The sequence below is a fragment of the Amblyraja radiata genome, chromosome 4, assembly GCF_010909765.2.
Source record: "Amblyraja radiata isolate CabotCenter1 chromosome 4, sAmbRad1.1.pri, whole genome shotgun sequence".
Taxonomy (NCBI): Eukaryota; Metazoa; Chordata; class Chondrichthyes; order Rajiformes; family Rajidae; genus Amblyraja; species Amblyraja radiata.
In genome coordinates this window covers 74525785-74546024 of record NC_045959.1, presented here as the reverse complement: position 1 = coordinate 74546024, position 20240 = coordinate 74525785, and the positions used below count along the sequence as shown (strand labels likewise).

General features: G+C 43.2%; 1 protein-coding gene across 2 annotated transcripts in view; it reads left to right on the top strand.

The window, feature by feature from the left end:
• sdr16c5 (short chain dehydrogenase/reductase family 16C member 5) overlaps positions 1 to 15496 on the top strand; it is a 35705-nt gene extending 20209 nt beyond the window's left edge. The window contains exons 3-7 of one of the 2 annotated variants that reach the window (XR_004411754.1): positions 1290 to 1389; positions 7423 to 7567; positions 12369 to 12494; positions 14461 to 14672; positions 14871 to 15496. Coding sequence is in view for 1 of the 2 variants with exons in the window: in XM_033019755.1 (XP_032875646.1) it covers positions 1290 to 1389; positions 7423 to 7567; positions 12369 to 12494; positions 14461 to 14554 (465 nt within the window). In the remaining variant the exon portion in view is untranslated. Of the gene's footprint in view, positions 1 to 1289; positions 1390 to 7422; positions 7568 to 12368; positions 12495 to 14460 lie in introns of both variants that reach the window. The other variant, XM_033019755.1, reaches the window with a different exon arrangement.
• Positions 15497 to 20240: the final 4744 nt, after the last annotated feature.

Below are 20240 nucleotides of genomic sequence, written 5' to 3'. Positions count from 1 at the left end.
AGAAGATTAGTCAAGCATGATTTCCCTTTCATAAATCCATGTTGACGGACTAATCCTTTTATTGCTATCCAAATGCCCCATTATTACCTCTTTAATAATTGACTCCAGCATCTTTCCCACCACCGAAGTCAGGCTAACTGGTCTGTAATTCCCCGTTTTCTCTCTCGCTCCTTTCTTGAAAAGTGGGATAACATTAGCTATCCTCCAATCCACAGGAACTACCTTATTAAGTTCCCAGGCACGATCCTCCTGCAGCCACGTCTCAGTAATCCCCACAATGTCATCTTCACACTGTGTTTTTGATTTTCTGTTTTTGGATTGAATTCTGTTTTTAATTTGTGTCTCTGTGATGTCTTTATTACTTGTTATATTCTGATTATATGTTATTCCGATTACCATGTAAGGTGTCCTTGAGATGTCTGAAAGGCGCCCATTAAATAAAATTTATTATTATTATTATTATTATATTTACCAACCTCTAACTGAGCCTCAAGCTCATCTACTTTACTTCTTATACTTCGCGCATTCATATACAATACTTTTAATTCCTTACGCATCTCACCTCTAACATCGATCCCTATTACACTTGGCCATACTCTCCTATCCCTTTGTGAGCTTCCTTTCCCGTTAATTCTGGGGTCATTAACCATCCCTTTAATCTCTTTCCTTTAAACTCCATCCTCGACTATCCCATTTGACACCCCAACCCCCTTATTCAGTTTAAAACCACCCGTGTAGCAGTGGCAAACCTGCCTGCCAGAATGTTGGTCCCCCACATGTTAAGATGCAATCCGTCCCTTTTGTACAGTTCCCCCTTACTCCAAAACAGATCCCAGTGATCTAAGTATCTAAATCCCTGCCCCCTGCACCAGTTCCTCAGCCACACATTCAGGTCCCTTATCTCCCTGTTCCTGCTCTCGCCAGCATGAGGAACTAAAATAGTAATAATGATAAAGAGTGAGGTAGAAATATCAGGGGTTATATCTGTTCAGACTGTGCATATTTTAAAGGCAAATATTGTGAATTTGCATCTGCCACCAAATGAGCCTTTAGTTTTTACTTTTAGTTTTAATTGCTGTATTTCTATATTGCACGAAATTCTCTACTCTGTAGTTCACTGTATTAATTTCCTTCATTTGATGGTAATTAATATCAATTATTTGGATGCAAATGATTGTCCATATAATTTTCAAATATGTGGTAAACATTTCATTTTCCTCTTAGAAATTCTTGTAACTTTCTTTGTCAGTTCTAGTTCATTTTGTAATTCTGAGGTTACATATTTTTAGACCTACAAAGCATTTCTGCCTGCAATGATTGCCCGTAACCATGGCCATATGGTTAGCATTGCCAGTTCAGCTGGCTTCTTTCCAGTGAATGGATTGGCAGGTAAGAATCAATTCTGCGGTTTACTGATGATTTTCTTTATTAATTATATTTTGATTAAGATGTGAACCATGAGGCAGTAACCATGAGGCAGTGTATGTTGAGCTTTGCATTGCTGTTGTTTTCTGCAATGTTCTTTGTGCATATATTTGTGAAATGTCTGTTTCTTTTTTCTAAGCAGAAGTACAGATGCTATACTCTTATATTTAGAGGACCATTAGTGTATTTCACCTGTATTTTGCTCTCACTGGAGAAGGAACAATGCTTGCCCTAAATTAATTGCAACCTTGTCTGCATGATTTCCTGTAATCCAGTATCCATCAAATGTGTTGCTTTAGGGCAAGAAACCAATCAGAATAGATCTTAGTGAAATGCAGAGTCAAAACCAGAACATTTAGGATATTCAAATTTAAAAGTATTCATGGGTATTGTGGGGGGGAAAAAAGTTGGAATATGCAGACTCAGGATTTAGGAAGATGGAGACAAAGATGCTGAAAAGGAAAATTAAGAGTGTATTTTTCTTTTCTTGCAACAGTCAATGCTCATTTTTGCAGTGAATGAAATTATATTTTCAAGCTGAATCGATTAGTTCACTGTACTTATCTGTTGACCCATTTAAAAAAAAAACTCACTTTATTGCAACAACCCAAGTTTGGTTTATTCCATAACTAGTGAGCAAGGCCTTACCAATGAATTGATTTTGATGTTTTGTGTATTAATGGATACAGTACTAAGACATCCTGTGTCGCAACGTTTTCTGCAATAGAAATCTGTCGATGACATCAGAAATCCCTGTCAGGAATACATTATTAAAACATTGAGATCTGACAACAATATTATTGATCTTGATATAAATTTTGGACATTGGCAAATTCTTCTATGATGAAGATAGAACTGTGAAGAGTGGCAAACAACTGACAAACTGCTTAATTGGCATATGAAGGTTGCAATATTCTAGAGCGAATAATGTAAAATAGCAAACTTTTTAAGTACGTGATTTTTAAAGTATGATCGAAACAACAAAAAGTGCAAGTACTTTGCTTCAATGGTGTAGAATTCACAGTGTTTGCAAAGATCAAAAGTAGCACAGCTGCAAGCTACATTAAAGCTGTCTTCCTCTACTTTCCCTAAATAATGCAAGTTAAGGTGGATCTGAATTAACTATAACATTCACTGCAGCTTCATACCAAAATTTCCTCAGCAGCATATCTCAAGTTTGAAGATGCCATCAAGAAGTACAAGGCAGTAGGTGCATGAAACTACTATCACATCCAAGTTCCCCAGAAAATATATTTTTGAGTCGCAAAACATACTGACATGTTCTCGACCCGAAATGTCACCTATCCATGTTCTCCAGAATGCTGCCTGGCCTCCTGAGTTAATCCAGCATCTTGTGTCCTGATGTGTTCTTTCATCATTACGTGGTGTAAATAATAGAATTTTTAATCACCTTTTTAGAAGCACCTTCAGTACCTTCACATCCATTTCACAGTAAGGCTCATTACTACCTACTAACTAGGGTTACTAACATGTTAGTAATCTCCTTAACATGAGGAAACATTTTGAAAAAATTGTATATGCTGCTGTTCTGCTGACCTATACTTCAGAATGGTGCCACAGATGGTGAACAGAAGCGGTCCCAGAGCAGAACTTTGTGGACAGCTCCAAGCATTTCCATTTGCTAATTTTAATTAAAAAAAGCAAGCCAGATTTTTAAACAGGGAATACTGTTTTATTTTTACAAAATACATGATGAAATGTATATTCATGTGCAAATTCTTTCGCATTAGAAAACAAAATGTAAATGCTGTAAAGTACCTAGTGCAGTAGGTGGACAAGCATTTTTAGAGCAGGTTTTTTACGCAGAGGGAGGTGCATATATATGGAATAAGTTGCCAGAGAAAGTGGTGGAGGTGGGTACAATGATGACATTTAAAATACATTTGGATAGGAAAGGTTAGGAGGGAAGTAAAGGAGGTTAGGGGGGAAGTCAACCAGGCAGAGGTGTGGGACTCACACAGTTAGCAACTAGGTTGGTATGGACAGTTGGACTGAACGTTTGCCCATAAAGTTTCTGCGATATACAGACTATGCCTTGGTTATTGGAGCCCATGAAATCATATTGTTGCAAATATAAATTACTGGCCATCTGAAACAATAACAGAAAATACTGTAAATATTCAGACAGTATCAGTGGAGAAATAAAAATTAACTTTAAATAAAATACAGAAATTCTAATTTGGGAGATCTGATAGCATCCGTAGAGAAATCTGTAGAGTTCTGTAGAGGAATCTGTGGAGTTGAGTATATCTGTAGAAATCTGTAGAGTTGAGTATATCTTTTTGTATAAATTGAGGATGAACAAAATAATTATGGCTGGGTGCTGGGCAGAATTGACAAAAGTGAAAAAAGATTTTTGTGTTCATAATGGTAGTTTGCAAAAGTTAACAGACACTTTGTTTTGGTGTTGGAGCGGAGAGTCATTTTAAACCACATATAATTTGTGTCTTTAAAATCCTTTTGTATGAATTGTCTTGACAAATACGCGGTACTTACTATACTGCAGTTAATTCCTCCAATACAGGGAACTGGTTTGATTCAGAAAGTAAATACAGTAAACCCTGGTTATTACTGACTTTATAACAGATTTTGGATATAGCAGACCGAGCTTACCCCACAGTAATCAGACAGCACTGTATAAGAACACAGGCTGCTATTTACACTGCAGGGGCATTTAAGTTGCAAGTCATTGCTACCATAGATACTTCATTAAACAATGTTACAAACAGCTTTTAACTCTGGCTGGGCCGATACCAATGACTCCGCCTATCTTTGCCTCTCCGCCGGCCGCCAGCAATACAGGGCCATCAACTCACCTGTATTTCACTCCCAGTTCCTGACCGAGAGTCTGAAGAAGGGTCTTGACCCAAAACATCATCCATCCATGTTCTAAAGAGATGCTGCCTGTCTCGCTGAGTTGCTCCAGCTTTTAGTCTATCTTCGCCCCCAAGTCTATATAGTTCGAAGCCCATTTGGAGGTTGTAGTGTTTATTAACCTGATAGTTGCTGGAAAGAAGATGCTCCTGACCTACTGAATTACTCCAGTTCTTTGTGCCCTTTTGTGTATTCACTAGCATTTGCAGTCAATTGTATCTACTACTTGTGCAACTACCACTATTACTCAGTAATCACTTACTTGGTTATAGTGGACAATTGGCAATACCATACATTTTGGTTTCACCGTGTAGCAATTACAGCTGTGTTTATATATAGTCCCCCCATTTCAGGGCACCATAATGTTTGGGACACATGGCTTCACAGGCGTTTGTAATTGTTCAGGTGTGTTTAATTGCCTCCTTAATGCAGGTATAAGAGAGTTCTCAGCACCTAGTCTTTCCATCACTTTTGGAAACTTTTATTGCTGTTTATCAACATGAGGACCAAAGCTGTGCCAATGAAAGTCAAATAAGCCATTATGAGACTGAGAAACATGAATAAAACTGTTCAAGGCATCAGTGCATTGTTCAATGCATGGATTTTAAACATTAATATATTAAAATTAATACAATAAAATCAATTGTGCAAGTGAAAAGATGTATGAGTCTCTCCCCTCTTCCCCCTCCGGCCCCATCCCTCCTTCTCCACTCCCCCGTACCTTTCCCCCCTCCCCTCTCTCCCCTCCTTCCCTTCCCCCTCTTCCTCCCTTCTCCCCGCTCCACTCTTCTCCCCCTTATCCACTACCGTAATCCTAACTCCAGGTTGACAGGCTTGGTATAAGTATAGATTGTCCCTAGCGTGTGTGGGATAGTGAGCGGGGGATCGCTGGTCGGTGCGGACTCGGTGGGCCGAAGGGCACTGTATCTCTGAACTAAATGTGACATAGGGGCCTCGGGAGTTGGAATCGAACCCCTAATGTTCTGCCTGCTCCTCATGGGAACTAATGTGTTGGTCACGAGTTGTCCCAGAGGCAGATCTCTCTTCCAAGTCAAGTCAAGTCAAGTTCATTTGTCACATACACATACGAGATGTGCAGTGAAATGAATGGTCTCTAATGGTCTCTCCAAACCCCCAGAAGCTGCGGGCTTTTCAACTGGGTACAGGCAATGTTGTCAATATACCAGTGCCACCCACCTGCTCCGGCCACTGAGTCTAAATACCCACCACCCATTTTGAAGCAAGGCGAGGGGGCGGAGGGAGAGGAGGAGGGGGGGGGGGGGGGTGTTGTTCCCACAGTCTGCATTTATCCCATAGTCAATGTTACTAAATCAGATGATGTGGCCTTAGTGCTGTGCTATTGGTGGGATCTAGCTGTCACAGGCTGGATCCACAAATGCTGGGCATCGGGGAAAGTTCGGGGGGGGGGGGGGGGGTGTTGGAGCATGGGAGAAGGGAGGGAGAGGGCAAGAAGGGGATGTGAGGGGAGGGGGTAGTGGATAAGGGGGAGAAAAGTGGAGCGGGGAGAAGGGAGGAAAGAGGAACGCCCCCCATTTGTGAACCCAGCCTGCGACAGCTAGATCCCACTAACAACTCGTGGCCAACAGTTTTGTTCCAATAAGAAGCAGGCAGAAGTTAGGTTTAGGGTTTGGGATTCCTCCCGCACTCCAAAGGTGCACAAGTTTGTATAAATTGTCCGTAGCATGTGTGGGATAGTGTGCGGGCGATCGCTGGTCGCAGGCTTGGTCCACAAATGGGGGGAGCGTCGTGGAAAGTGTGGAGGGGGGGTTGGAGAATGGGAGAGGGGGAGAAAGGGATGTGAGGGGAGGGGGTGGGGGAGAAGAGTGGAGCGGGGAGAAGGAATGAAGAGGGGGGAGGGAAGAAGGGGGGGGAGAAGGGTAGGAGGGAGTGGAGAAGGAGAGATGGGGGCGGGAGTGGGGAAAGAGGGGAGAGGGGAGTTCAATCTACACTCACTGAAACCATCCCTATGAAAAGTTATAGAGACGGTGATCGGATCTGGAAGCGGACCAATACATCCATAAATAAAACGACTCGGACATCTTTTCATTTGCACAATTGATTTTATTGTATTAATTTTAATATATTAATGTTTAAAATGCATGCATTGAAGGAAGAATATTTTACAGCCCATCTGTGGTCCCTATCCCCAACCGGGCGTCACCCTCAGGACAGCATACGTCAGCGTGTGACAGGGCGCACGACATGATGAGACACACAAATGTCGCGCAGGATTTTGAACATTCCAAAGGCGCACAAGTTTGTATAAATTGTCCGTAGCGTGTCGCCTAAATGTCTCCCAAATGTCGCCCAAGTGGGACAGGCTCTTCACTTATCTTCACTGATGATACAACTGCTGATGTTAGCAGCATAATTAATTCTGAAGTGTATAGACACATCCTATCTGCTCAAGTTTAAACAAATGCCTCAAAACTTATTGGCCGGCGGTTCATTCTACAGCAAGACATTGATCGCAAACATACTTCTAAAGCAACGAAAGGAGTTTTTCAAAGCTAAAACAATTGTCAATTCTTGAGTGGCCAAGTCAATCACCGATCTGAACCCAATTGAGCATGCCTTTTATATGCTGAAGAGAAAACTGAAGGGGACTAACCCCCAAAACAAGCATAAGCTAAAGATGGCTGCAGTACAGGCCTGGCAGAGCATCCCCAGAGAAGACACCCAGCAACTGGTGATATCCATGAATTGCAGACTTCAAGCAGTTATTGCATACAAAGGATATGCAACAAAATACTAAACATGACTACTTTCATTTACATGACATTGCTGTGTCCCAAATATTATGGTGACATGAAATGGGAGAATTATGTATAAACACTGCTGTAATTTCTACAGGGTGAAACCAAAATGTATAAAAATGGCTTTTATTAAAATCTGACAATGTACATTTTAACCACATGTGATTTTTTTTTTTCTATTACATATCACAAATTGTGGCGTACAGAGGCAAAGAAATAAATGATGGGTCTTTGTCCCAAACATTATGGAGAGCTGTATATTTAATACAGCTGACATTGTTTCAAGTAGCCTTGGTAAACAATGTGTCTTTATCTTCTTTTGCAGATTATTGTGCAAGCAAGTTTGCAGCGATTGGTTTTGCTGAGTCTATTGCATTAGAATTGTTTGTTTCAGGAAAAGATGGTATCAAAACGACCATTGTTTGCCCATACTTCATAAACACTGGCATGTTTGATGGCTGCTCAAGCAAGTAGGTAGCACATTCATTAAACGTGGAATTTGTATTCAACATTCAAGCTTAAAAATATTGATTATTTATCAATGAATATTTCATTAATACTGAATATGAATGATTTCAAGCTAAAGGATTGTGATACAAAATACAACGGGTGATTCTAAATTCTAGTGATTTAATCAGACATTCTCTATCTGAGCATTTTCCATTAAGTGGAAAGAATAGTAGAGAAAGCAGGAGTCCAAATCGGAAGTAAAAGCAGTAATATTAATGATGAGGATTTTTTTTTAATGAATTGTTTAACATCGCTGACTTCCTTAAAGGTAAGGTAGACAAAAATGCTGGAGAAACTCAGCGGGTGAGGCAGCATCTATAGAGCGAAGGAAGAGGTGATGTTTCGGGTCGAGACCATTCTTCAGATTGTTGTGGGGGGGGGGGGGGGGCAGGTAGAAGAAAGGAAGAGACGGAGACAGTAGGCTGTGGGAGAGCTGGGAATGGGAGGGGAAGGAGGGAGAAAGCAAGGACTACCTGAAATTGGAGATCAATGTTCATACAGCTGGGGTGTAAATTGCCCAAGCAAAATATGAGGTGCTGCTCCTCCAATTTGCAGTGGCACTCACTGTGGCCATAGAGGAGGCCTAGGAAAGAAAGATCGGAATGGGAGGGGGAGTTGAAGTGCTGGGCCACCGGGAGATCAGGTTGGTTAGTGCGAACCGAGCGGAGGTGCTGGGTGAAGCGATCGCCAAGCCAATGCATGGTCTTACCGATGTGGAGCAGCTGACACCTAGAGCAGCGGATGCAATAGATGAGGTTGGAGGAGGTGCAGTGAACCTCTGTCGCACCTGGAAAGACTGCTTGGGTCCTTGGATGGAGTCGAGGGGGGAGATAAAGCGACAAGTGTAGCATTTCCTGCGGTTGCAAGGGAAAGTACCAGGGGAGGGGGTGGTTTGGGTGGGAAGGGACAAATTGACCAGGGAGTTATGGAGGTAGCAGTCTCAGCAGAAAGCCGAAAGGGGAGGAGATGGGAAGATGTGGCCAGTAGTCGGATCCCGTTGGAGGTGGCGAAAATGTCGGAGGATTACCTGTTGTATGTGACGGCTGGTGGGGTGGAAGGTCAGGACAAGGAGGACTGTCCTTGTTACGAGTGGGGGGGGGGGGGGGGGATAGAGAGTGAGAGCAGAGTTATGGGATATAGAGGAGACCCTGGTGTGAGCCTCATCTATAGTAGAAGAGGGGAAACTCCGTTCCCTAAAGAATGAGGACATCGCCGATGCCTTGGTTTGGAACACCTCATGCTGGGTGCAGATGCAGCATAGACAGAGGAATTGGGAGTAGGGGATAGAGTCCTTACAGGAAGCAGGGTGGGAAGAAGTGTAGTCCAGATAGCCATGGGGATCAGTGGGTTTGTAGTAGTGTTCAGTCAGTAGTCTGTTACCTGCGATGGAGATAGTGAGGTTAAGAAACGGTAGGGAGATGTCGGAAATGGTCTAAGTGAATTTGAGTGCCGGATGGAAGTTAGTGCTGAAATGGATGAAGTCAGTGAGTTCTGCATGGGTGCAGGAGGTAATAATAATAATAATAAATTTTATTTAATGGGCGCCTTTCAGACATCTCAAGGACACCTTACATAGTAATCGGAATAACATATAATCGGAATATAACAAGTAATAAAGACATCACAGAGACACAAATTAAAAACAGAATTCAATCCAAAAACAGAAAATCAAAAACACAGTGTGAAGAGGGAGCAGCGGCAGCCAAAGCGCGCCAGCGTCCATTCTCTCTTCACGGCAGCCATCTTGGACACAGACCTACAGGACTACAAATTAGACAAAAAAATCATCCCCCCACAATGGATAGCACTGTGGAGGAAGGCACAATGTCCAGTCCCCACCCCATGTTCACCCCAAAGTCAGGCCTATTGAGGCCACCACAATTGCCTCTACGGAGGCCCGATGTCCCTGGCCGTTCTCACCGGGTGGTCTTGCCCCGGCGTCGGGAGAGTCCTTTCGGCGGCTGGGCCACCTGGAACGGCCGCTTCCTGGTTGGACCCCGCGGCTGCCGAAGCCGACAAGGCCGCGCCGGTTTGGAGCTCCCAGGCTCCCGATGAAAAAGTCGGCGCCGCCTCTCCGCACGCCGCCTCTCCGCTCCGCAGACCCGCAGCCCGGAGATGTTGCTCTCGGCGGTCCAGCGCGGCGACCCAGGCAAGGCGTCGCCCGCTCCGCTCCAGCGCTTCAACGCTGTGCCGCCGCCGAGGCCGAGGTGCTGGGCGGTCCCCGCCAGGAAACGGCGCTCCAAGCCCGCTGGTAGGCCACGAGGACGGGTCGACGGGCAGCCCGGAGAAAAGGCTGCCACACCGACCAGGTAGGGACCTAGAAATAAAGTTTACACCTACCCCCCACATTAAAAAGACCATATCCCCTACAAACAAAAAACAGGACTCACTAAAAACTATAAAAAAAAACGAATTTAAAACGGACGGCTGCTGGCTAGCAGCCGTTCACCAAGATGGCTCCTCCTCCTGAGGTAGTTCCAATGCAGTCGGCAATGTAGTGGAGGTAGAGTTCGGGGAAAGGGCCGCGGTATGCCTCGAACAATGATTGTTCGACGTACCCTACAAAGAGGTAGGCACAGCTGGGGCCCATGTGCATGCCCATAGCTATGTCTTGTATTTGGAGGTAATGGGAGGAGTCAAAGGAAAAGTTGTTGAGGGTAAGGACCAGCTCCGCTAGGCGGAGGACAGTATTTGTAGATGGGGATTGGTTGGTTCTGCAGTCGAGGAAGAAACGGTGGGCTTTAAGACCGTCCTGATGGGGAATGGAGGTGTAGAGTGACTGGACATCCATGGTGAAGATGAGGGAGTGGGGGCTTGGAAAACGGAAGTCATGGAGGAGACGAAGAGCGTGTGAGGTATCTTGGACATAAGTAGGAGGAGGTGCCTGAGAGTTGGCACCTGCCTCAGAATTGTAGAGATCAGCGCGCCAGACTACCACAGCACCTCCCTTGTCGGCAGGTTTGATCACCCAGTTGGGGTTGTTGCAGAGTGAATGGAGGGCGTACCTTCAGGGGGGGAGAGGTTAGAGTGAGAAAGGGGAGTGGAGAAGTTGAGGCGGTTGATGTCCTGCCGGCAGTTTAAATTAAAAAGGTTTAAAGTAGGAAGATGGCCATGAGGGGGAGTCCAAGAGGAGGGGGTCCGTTGGAGACGGGAGAAGGGGTCATCACTAGGGGGTGAGGACTCCTTCCCATGGAAAAACACTTGGATGCGGAGGCGACAAAAGAAGAGCTCCACATCATGGCGGACACGGAACTCATTGAGGTGGGGATGGAGGGAAACAAAGGTGAGGCCTCTGTTGAGGAAAGATCGTTTGGTATCAGAGAGGGGGAGGTCAGGGGGGATGGTGAACACACGGCAATTATGACTTTTTATTAGTGTTATAAAACTAATCTGAGGTATGCCTTTTACTTTCAAAGTTGGAATATGAAGAACAGGGAGTAACCACTAGATTGCTATATCATGGCAGCGTCCTAGGTTAGGTTTAGGTTCATGATTATCACAGGTACCGAGGTACAGTGAAAAGTTTTGTTTTGCATGCTATCCAATCAGAACAGACATACCATGCATGAATGCAATCAAGTCAAACAATAGATAGAGCAAAGAGGAAAACACAGGGCAGAATATAGTTCTTGGTATTGTAGCACCTCAGTTCCATAGACAAAGTTTACAGTGGGGTAGAGGTGAATTGGATAGTACCCTATCTTATGGATGGAGCATTTAGAAGACTGATAACAGAAGGGAAGAATCGTTTCTGAGTCTGGTGATGTGTGCTTTCAAGCTTCTGTACCATCTTCCAGATGGAAGCAGGGAGAAAAAAGAATGACTGGGGTGGAACAAGTCTTTAATTATGTTGGCTGTGTTTCTGAGACAATGTGATGTGTAGATGGAGTCAATGGTGCAAAGTCTGGATTATGTAATGGACTGGGCTACATTTTCACCTTTCTGCAATTTCTTACTCTCAGATATGGTACAGTCCAGGTAAATAGTTATCTTAAGATACTAAAGAAAGTAAACATAATACTCCAGGAGGTTTTTTAGCATTTTGAGCATTCAAGCATAGAGATGAAAAGATGACCAGACACTTGACATGTAAAAATATTAACTATCTAGTCCTCTCGAAAAGATCAGCCGGGCTACCAATGACAGTTATGATAGTGGGAATATCACCGTGTATATACACACACTGATATTTCTCCGTTTATTATATTGTTTAGTGTACAATGTTTACATATTCTATTGTGCTGCTGCAATTAAGAATTTCATCGTTCTATCTGCGACATATGACAATAAACCTCTTGACTCTTGACCTTTACACTCTTAATGATCTAAATCGAGAGAAATTCAAGGTATCTCCTAACTTGTACATTTATCTGATTTGTTGTATCGGCCAACAAGAAATTATGCCCCTCAATTACTTATTGGGAAACATATACATTTCTCTGCTGAGATAAGATGTTAGTATTGGCAAATTGTTCATCTGTTTACTCCAACCAAGTTCTCATAGTTCTTTATTGCAATGAGAATATCACAGATATATTGCTCCATTCAGAGATATCTGATAAATACAATAGGTGGGAGAATAATTAAGAGCTATCAGCAAGGAGATCCGAGTGAAATCCTGTACAAAAATGCCATTTAACATGTTTTACAAGTATTTATAATAAACTAATTTGAATGGTACGACTTTTTTTTTTTAAATGTAGTGAGATTTTCACTATTAAGCAGACTTTCATGTTCTAATTTATATTAAATTCTGTAAAGGTGGCCAAATTTTATTCCCATTTTGGATCCAAATTATGCTGCTCGGAGAATTACAGATGCGATTTTACGGGAACAAGTATATCTTGTGATGCCACGGAGCCTGGGTTTTTTGCTTTCTATTAAAAAGTAAGTAATTTATCTTGAACTGCTATTCTTTTTTACTGCAATATCTTAAATCATACATGTAGTATCATATAAATGTAATAATTCTTTTATGGCAATTTTTTATCCAGGTAAATTTTTCAGTTAAGTAGTTAGTTATTGCCTACAGTAATACAAGAGTACAACATTCAATTGATGTGCAACATTTCATAAAACTTAATGTATGTACATTAATTTAGTTAAATTATTTAACTTGGGTAATTGTCATATAGCTAATGCATCTGTGATGAACAAAAAATGGTTAATTGACATACCTCTATAATACAAATTATAACACCATCTTTTATTGGCCAATAGTTATTAAAACCTACTGACACGGATGAAGTAACACTTGTTTAACATGTCTGACATGCAGAGTTAGCAAATTACAAAACTCATACTTCCAAAGTAATATTGAAGATTTAAAACAAAAGCAAAGAGTTGATTTTGGTGTAATTAAACTTACTATTATGCAAAATATATTTTAACATTTAAGGTCTCAGTAGGTAAATGGTTTAAAAGATCATTGTTAACGAACCTATTAGTAAATGCTCACTGTCTAAGAATACTTCACTTCCTTTTAGAAGATGAGTTACATATACATTGAATTTGTACTCTTAAAACAGCACGGAATCCGGCCTCTAGACACAATGTCCATGCCGAAGTTGCATAACTGAGCTGGTCCCATTTGCTTACGACTGACCCATATTCATCCAACCCTTTCCTGTCCAGATACCTGTCTATGTGTCCACCTCTATCATTTCCATTTCAGGATCTATTGCAACCTAATATGTTAATAATCATGTGCATAACCAGATCCTAGCCAACAGATAGAAATCAAACAGATTGGATAGCTGTCTATGATTTATTGCATGAATGTTAACCAGGGTACACAATGACAACTTACCAATAAAAATCAACATTAGGCATTCAGGATATACTTCAGGTGGATGAAGCCTCCAGTAGCCAATGTGAAGTATAGCATTTTGAACAGGCCTTCATTTCTGCACTGGAGTTTTACCTCATGGGCTTTGACCTCCGAACTGCTGGCCAGAATTTCCCAAGTCTACACTGTCTTTGGACACTCAATGGCAGAATGTCAACTTCCTCTAATTTGCCAGCAGTCACACTGGGAAATCTGCCCAAACCTGTTATTCATTGCATTGGTCATAAACTGCCTCAAAGGAGTGAGGAAGTTTCAAGCATATTTAATGAATGAAGTTTACTAAAGTATTTAATTTCTAAGAGGTCCGTAATGCTTTAAAAAAATTTATTAAAAATTCTTTGCGCTATTGAATTGATTTTGAGAGTTGGAGAACTTTTATGAACATTCCAACTCAATTTGTTTCTATCTTGTAATTCATTACAATTGGAATGTTCATATCTCTTTCTAATTTTTCCCAAATCTGACAAAAGGTCAGCATGAAAATTAGCGCTGCTTTTCTTTCCACGTATGCTTGCTGGCCTGTGAAGAATTTCCAGTGTTTTCTGTTTTCAAATTCAATAATGGTTTTAACAGCTAGTTATGCCCATGGGCATTGTTTAACGAGCTTGTCAAAGATTGTGTATTGAGGGTGTTCAGATCCAAGACCCGCAGCATGATACTATTTGGAATTGTCACTACAGGAACTTGCTGACCAAATTGGGACCAGTTCAAGAAATTGCCATCAGAAAAGGGCTCCAATGCAATCCAATCGGATTGCAGAGCAATGAGCACAGGCAGCTTGTCCCTTCAGAGATATCCCCGCCTGTTCACTTCCTAGCTCCTTGCAATAACATTAAAAGTCAAAGTTAAGACTGAATTAAAAACAGATTATCATAAAAATTCTTAATTAAAGAAAAAATGTTTTAATCCCAGTTTTAATTAATTTGTACCAGTCCATTTGTCTAACCCTTTGTCTATTACAATTGTAACAAAAGCAATTATTAATATTTTTTTCTTATCAAATAGTCTACTTCCATTAAAAGTCGGTCTTGTTTTTGGAAAGTACCTTGGCATTTTTGAAACTATGGATAATTTCAAGGGTCGCATTAAGAAGGATTGACGTGATCATCAGCAATGATCTGGAAGCAACTGCTTTAAATATATTTGGAAGAAGAACTCGTTCGTTAAAATACCATTACAATACATTTTTGATACTATTTTATGTTATTGTTAATGCATTTACACTTAAAATATTTGCAGTTCAAAACAAATATGTACTAACAATTTAAAGCTTGTGGAAAATAGTTCTATTCCAGATTATTAAAAATGTATATCATGTTTTAATAACCCAGAACTTGAGAAGTAAATCTTAATTAAGTAACACATTTAGAAAATTAGTAAATTGCCTATTTTTTTGTAACTGTGCATTTAGTCTGTTTAGGAATAAATAACTGAGAAAAATAGTAACATGTCAATGATAATGATTCATAATGGCAGATATGTGTGTTAAAATCTGAGAAAATTGAAAGATAAGTGCAAACTGAAAACCTCTGATTGTATTTCCTGCTCCCAATTCAAGAAAGAGTGCATTTGACGAGAATTGATACATAGATCTCATTATCTGTTGTTGAGTTTGCAGACGAAAATAATTTGAGAATAAACTGTCTTTCTCTCAAACTGCATGACATTGTTACCCTATGTGCAAAGGTATTTTGCCACTAGAGATAATTAAAGTGATTGAAGAATTAAGAACAAGAGTGAATTTTGAATAAAGGTTTATGAATGTAAAGCATGATTGCTGTGAGGAATGGCACATCAGGTGATCTACAAGGGCCAAATGCTAATTAAATGTGTATTGTCAAACTTCCCATGCTTAATGTAATTTTAATCAGGACAGCAAGTTTGTGTTTAGGAGCAACTTAAATGTAAACACTAACTTGTTATAGCTCTCAAAGGTTGTTGCAACATTTTTTGTGGCTGAAAAAAAAAATTATGGTTGAGGGGAAAAGTAACTTGAGCAAATTCTATCGTAAAAACAAATAAAAACTTTTGTTTGTAGATACTAAACATGTGGTCTTCTACATCAAAAACAATGGGGTTAAATACGCGGAATGGTTGAACAACACAAGGAATTGAAGAAAAGGAGAATGGTGCCGTTGATGACTGTATTGATCATGTTACCTGGTGTTTCCCCCAAACAGGAAAAGTTAATCAATTATGCTTCTTATTGCCACCCTTCTCTTGCCTGCATGTGGTTCATCTTTGAGTCTGGCAGCTTGCTTGTTACAGTAACTTATTGTGGTCTTTATCTGCTTTTTTTGTCTCCCATCACCCATAGAAGTATTAACTCATTACCCTTTTGGTACATTTTAATTCCCTTGTATTACTACTTTCTTTTTAATCAATGATCCTGAATTATTGACCCCTCTGCTGAGTGAAGTATGCACTTTTTATCCATGCTGACCATATCCTTCAATGTTATAACTTGATGTAAAACTTCCCTCAATCTCTCCTTAATTCAGAAGAAAGTAATCTCAGCCTGATTAATTGCTCTTGAAAATAAAAATCCGCAACCCCTAGGCAATGTTGTTGTAAAATTCCACAGCACCCTCTCTGCCATAATCATTTCATTCCTGTAGTTAGTGACCAGAACTGTACACATACTCTAACTGTGGCCAAGCTAATGTTAGAGAGGCTCTAATATTAACTCCCTGACCCTTGCCATGGCTGCTTTTTAAAAAAACTATAATTCTTCTGCTTCGTAACCACTTTATTTGCATGTCCAGGTATCTTCGGGATCCATAAACATGAATTCCAAGGCTCCTTTTTTCCTCCTTCCTGTTTGTCCTTTGCCATTTGTTTTTTATTTCCTTCCTGTCTCTCCAAATGACATCACCCATTGAGTTTTATCCTTTCCGCTATTTCTTCAGCATTCTCAGCAGGGACGGGGTGCTGATGAGGGGGTCCTTTTTCTTCTTTTGGCACATATTTAATCTAACCCTTGATTTTCCCTCTGAATGTTTCTCGCTGTTCTGACACGCATTTACCTTCAAATAACTGCTCCTTATTCCCTTTTACTAAATTGTACTCTATCAAGTAAAAACTCACTTTCGAACTTCTACTGGTCTTTCTCTATTTTCCAGCGCCAGATTAAACCGAACTAAATAATAAATGCTGCCAACAAAATGCCCTCCTTTTTCACACACTGGTATTCATCCATTCTCTCATTGAGTATCCCACATATTAATTTTGGTAAAGAAGGTTGCATTCTAATAATACCAATGCATTCTAATAAATACCAATCACATCATAAAATGCTGCATGCCAGTCTGAAGAATGGTCCCAACCCAGAACGTCACCCATTCCTTGTATCCAGATATGCTGCCTGTTCTGCTGAATTTCTCTAGCAACTTCATGCTGCATGTTAATTTCCTCTTTTATGCCTTTCAGACTAGTTTGATAACTACTACATTCCACAACCAATCTGAAAGGCAGTCAAGTTCCCATTCTCCTGCCAAGCTAGATCTGGCAACTGTCCTCGGCCCTCACATGCAGGTTTTTGTAGGTTAATTAGCCTGTAAATATCAACTAGTGTATAGGGAGTGGATGAGAAAGTGGTGTGAAAGTCTGATAACCTTAAACTGTTAAAACAAGTCTCAGTCATAAGTCTACTAGAATCACCTAGGTGGGAGTGAAACACAGGCAGCTTGCGTGTATCACTAGCTCACACAAGCGCCTGCTACCGTTCTCTCAAGGAATACAAAGAAGTACAAGCTCTATTTATACCTAATAGAACAGCTTAAGATACATGTAGAATTTTTCCATTGACACATAAAGTCATGTTGCAAAGAGACATAATAGAGTCCCTTTAATTGTGTCAAGGAGTACCTGGGAGGTATTGGGAGTATTAGGAAGTTGCTGAAACAAGAAGGCTCTATTGTTAGATAAGAAAGTATCAGAATGTCTAAACTCAAGAGAAACAAATTGTTATCAGTGTTTCTCTGGCATAGTGAAGGTCGGTCTGTGAGGCCTGCTTGTCTACTAAATGAATACTTAAAATGTCGGCTAGAGCTAGAATAAAATGGTTGCTACTGCATTAACTCTTTCAGTGGGAAAATGAATGGTCGGTGTGGGCTGAAGTGCCTGTTTCCATGTTGTATCACTAAATCTAAAACTTAATGCCCCAAATGAAAGACCATGGATCTGAAGGATTAATTGTTTACACTTCCACAGAGGCTGCACAACTTGTTGAGTATTCCAGCATGTTGGGACCTATAGATGGTGTTAAAGGTGCTGGACTGGGTAGGTTAATAGTTGCCCACTGCTTATGCTGCCATTTAAGTAGGATTTTTGGGTGTTGCCAGCTGCACTTCGAGCAACTTGCACTTCGAAAATGGCGCCCAAACCTGGCGACTGGTGTACATTGCGTCGGTGGACTATTTCTACACAATGTACTGAATCCAGGATTGTTCTTATTTGTAAGTAATACTTTGCTGAATGCAAAAATAGAATTTCACTGTACCTCAGTACATGTGACAATAATGCACCATTGACCATCGCCATCCTGCATAATGCTGTTGACAATCATATTCTGCGGTGGCCCTTTTTCATCAATTTGAAGAGACAATTTGATATACAGCACCCTGATGGTCTCAATTGTCATCATTATTTTGCAAGGTAATTTGCATTCAATCATTGGAGTTGCCTGCTCTTGCGCCTCCCTCACTAGGCTTGTATTTACTGGAATAAGCGAGTTCGGTATTCCGACTGCGCATACCCAGGCCGTGGCCCTCGCTCCTGCTCGGGGTTGTGGACGAAGTGGCAGCGGATACCTTGGGGGCAGATGCCGGTGGTGTGGAAGATGCGGCACGGCTCCGTCTTTTACTTGGGGTGGCGGCTGAGGGAGCGCAGCTCAGCCAAGCCATGGGCAGACTGGCACTTGTCGCCGTAGCGGCCAATCGGAGGCGCTTCTTCTCCGCGCTGGTTGGCGATCGCTGTTCCGGCCGCCCCCCGGGAGGGGATCGGGCACTTGAGTGGGGGGGGGGGGACCGGGACCGGGGACGGTCCAGTGGTGGTTCGGCAGCGCTTGCGGGGCCGGGGGGATGGATTCGATCCTGGCTGCAGATCTGTGTGTGGGACTAGACCGAGGGCCGGTCTAGTCCCCCCCCACCGGTCTTTACCCCACCCCCAACCTTCGGTCTCTGACTCGTATCGGCCCCCTCTGCCTGCGCCCTGACAAATACAAACTTGAAAAATAGACAATAAATCGGACCCAGACTATACTCACTGAGGGATGTGGGAGGGGGTGTGTGTGGGAGGGGGTTGTGTGTGTGTGGGTGGGGGTGTGTGTGTCGGGGGGTTGTTGGGGGAGGGCTGTGGGGGCAGGGGGGGGGTGTGTATGTGTGGGGGGGTTGTGGGAGGGGGAGGGATGTGGTCGAGGAGGTTGTGGGAGGGGTGTGGGCGAAGGGGTTGTGGGAGGGGGAGGGATGTGGTCGGGGGGGTGTGTATGTGTGGGAGGGGGAGGGGTGTGGGCGAAGGGGTTGTGGGAGGGAGAGGGGTGTGGGCGAAGGGGTTGTGGGAGGGGGAGGGATGTGGGCGAAGGGGTTGTGGGAGGGGGAGGGGTGTGGGCGAAGGGGTTGTGGGAGGGGGAGGGGTGTGGGCGAAGGGGTTGTGGGAGGGGGAGGGGTGTGGGCGAAGGGGTTGTGTGGGGGCGGGGAGGGTTGAGGGCTGGGGGTGATAGTGGGGGGTGGATTGTGTGGGTTGTGGGGGGGAGGGGTGGTTGCAGGGGGGGTTGTGGGGAGGGGGGTGGTTGTTGGGAGGGGGGTGGTTGTGGGGGAGGGGGGTTGGGGGGGTTCTGGGGTGGGATGGTTGCGGGGGTGGGGTGTGTCGGTGGGGGGAGTGAGATCGGAGAAAAGACGAGGAAGAGCCATGGGGGAGAGGAGGGCATCATGTGGGGGGGGGGGGGTACCAGCGAGGGGGACCAGAGGGGTAGTGGCTAGAATTGGCGGAGCGATGGGGACTCACAGCAGGCGCTGGTCATTGGTCATTCCCCGCCGGGATTAGAGACTGCTTTCTGTTTGGCGACATCTCCGACTCTAGATTGGGATGGGTCTCCGACTCTGGGCTGGGCTAGGTCTCCCATGCTGGGCTGGGTCGGGTCTCTGACGCTGGGCTGCTGCTTGGGGCGGGGCTGCTGCTTGGGGCGAGGCTGCTTGGGGCTGGGCTGCTTCGGGTCCCTCCGAAAGTCCGGTTAGAAACCTCTGCCGACCATCCTCAGCTCCAGTAAAGGCACAATGGCGCAGGAAACGGTGGACCGTCCCATGGAGTGACGGGACGAGATTAATCTGCGCGGTGCTGACTGGCAGAAGAGATCGATCAGCGCACGCGTAGTTTTGAAGATTTTTAAACCTTTTACGACATTCAACCGATCGGAACAAAACTCTCAGTGCAGGAGAATGGTGAGTGAACTGGCGAAAAATCGTGGCGCTATCGAGAACCTTTTTTGTGCAAATCGAAAGACTGCAACCGGAAGATTACAAGATCAGAGTTTTAGAGATAGACTAGACTAAGTGGGACCCGTTGGGTTCCTTGTTCACACGGAAGGGCTGGTCCCCCAATGCAATATTCCACCTCTCCACCAATTCCAATATTGGTGGCCAGTAGGGGGGGGGGGGGCGTTCTGGAGCGCTAGTATGGGTGTTGTGGGCAGAAGGTACTGGTTTCCAGAGGGCTACTATGGACATTGTGGGCCAAATGGATTCTTGGGCTGGCAGCTCAGTCACTCCGGCCTGTTGGGCTGGCAGCTC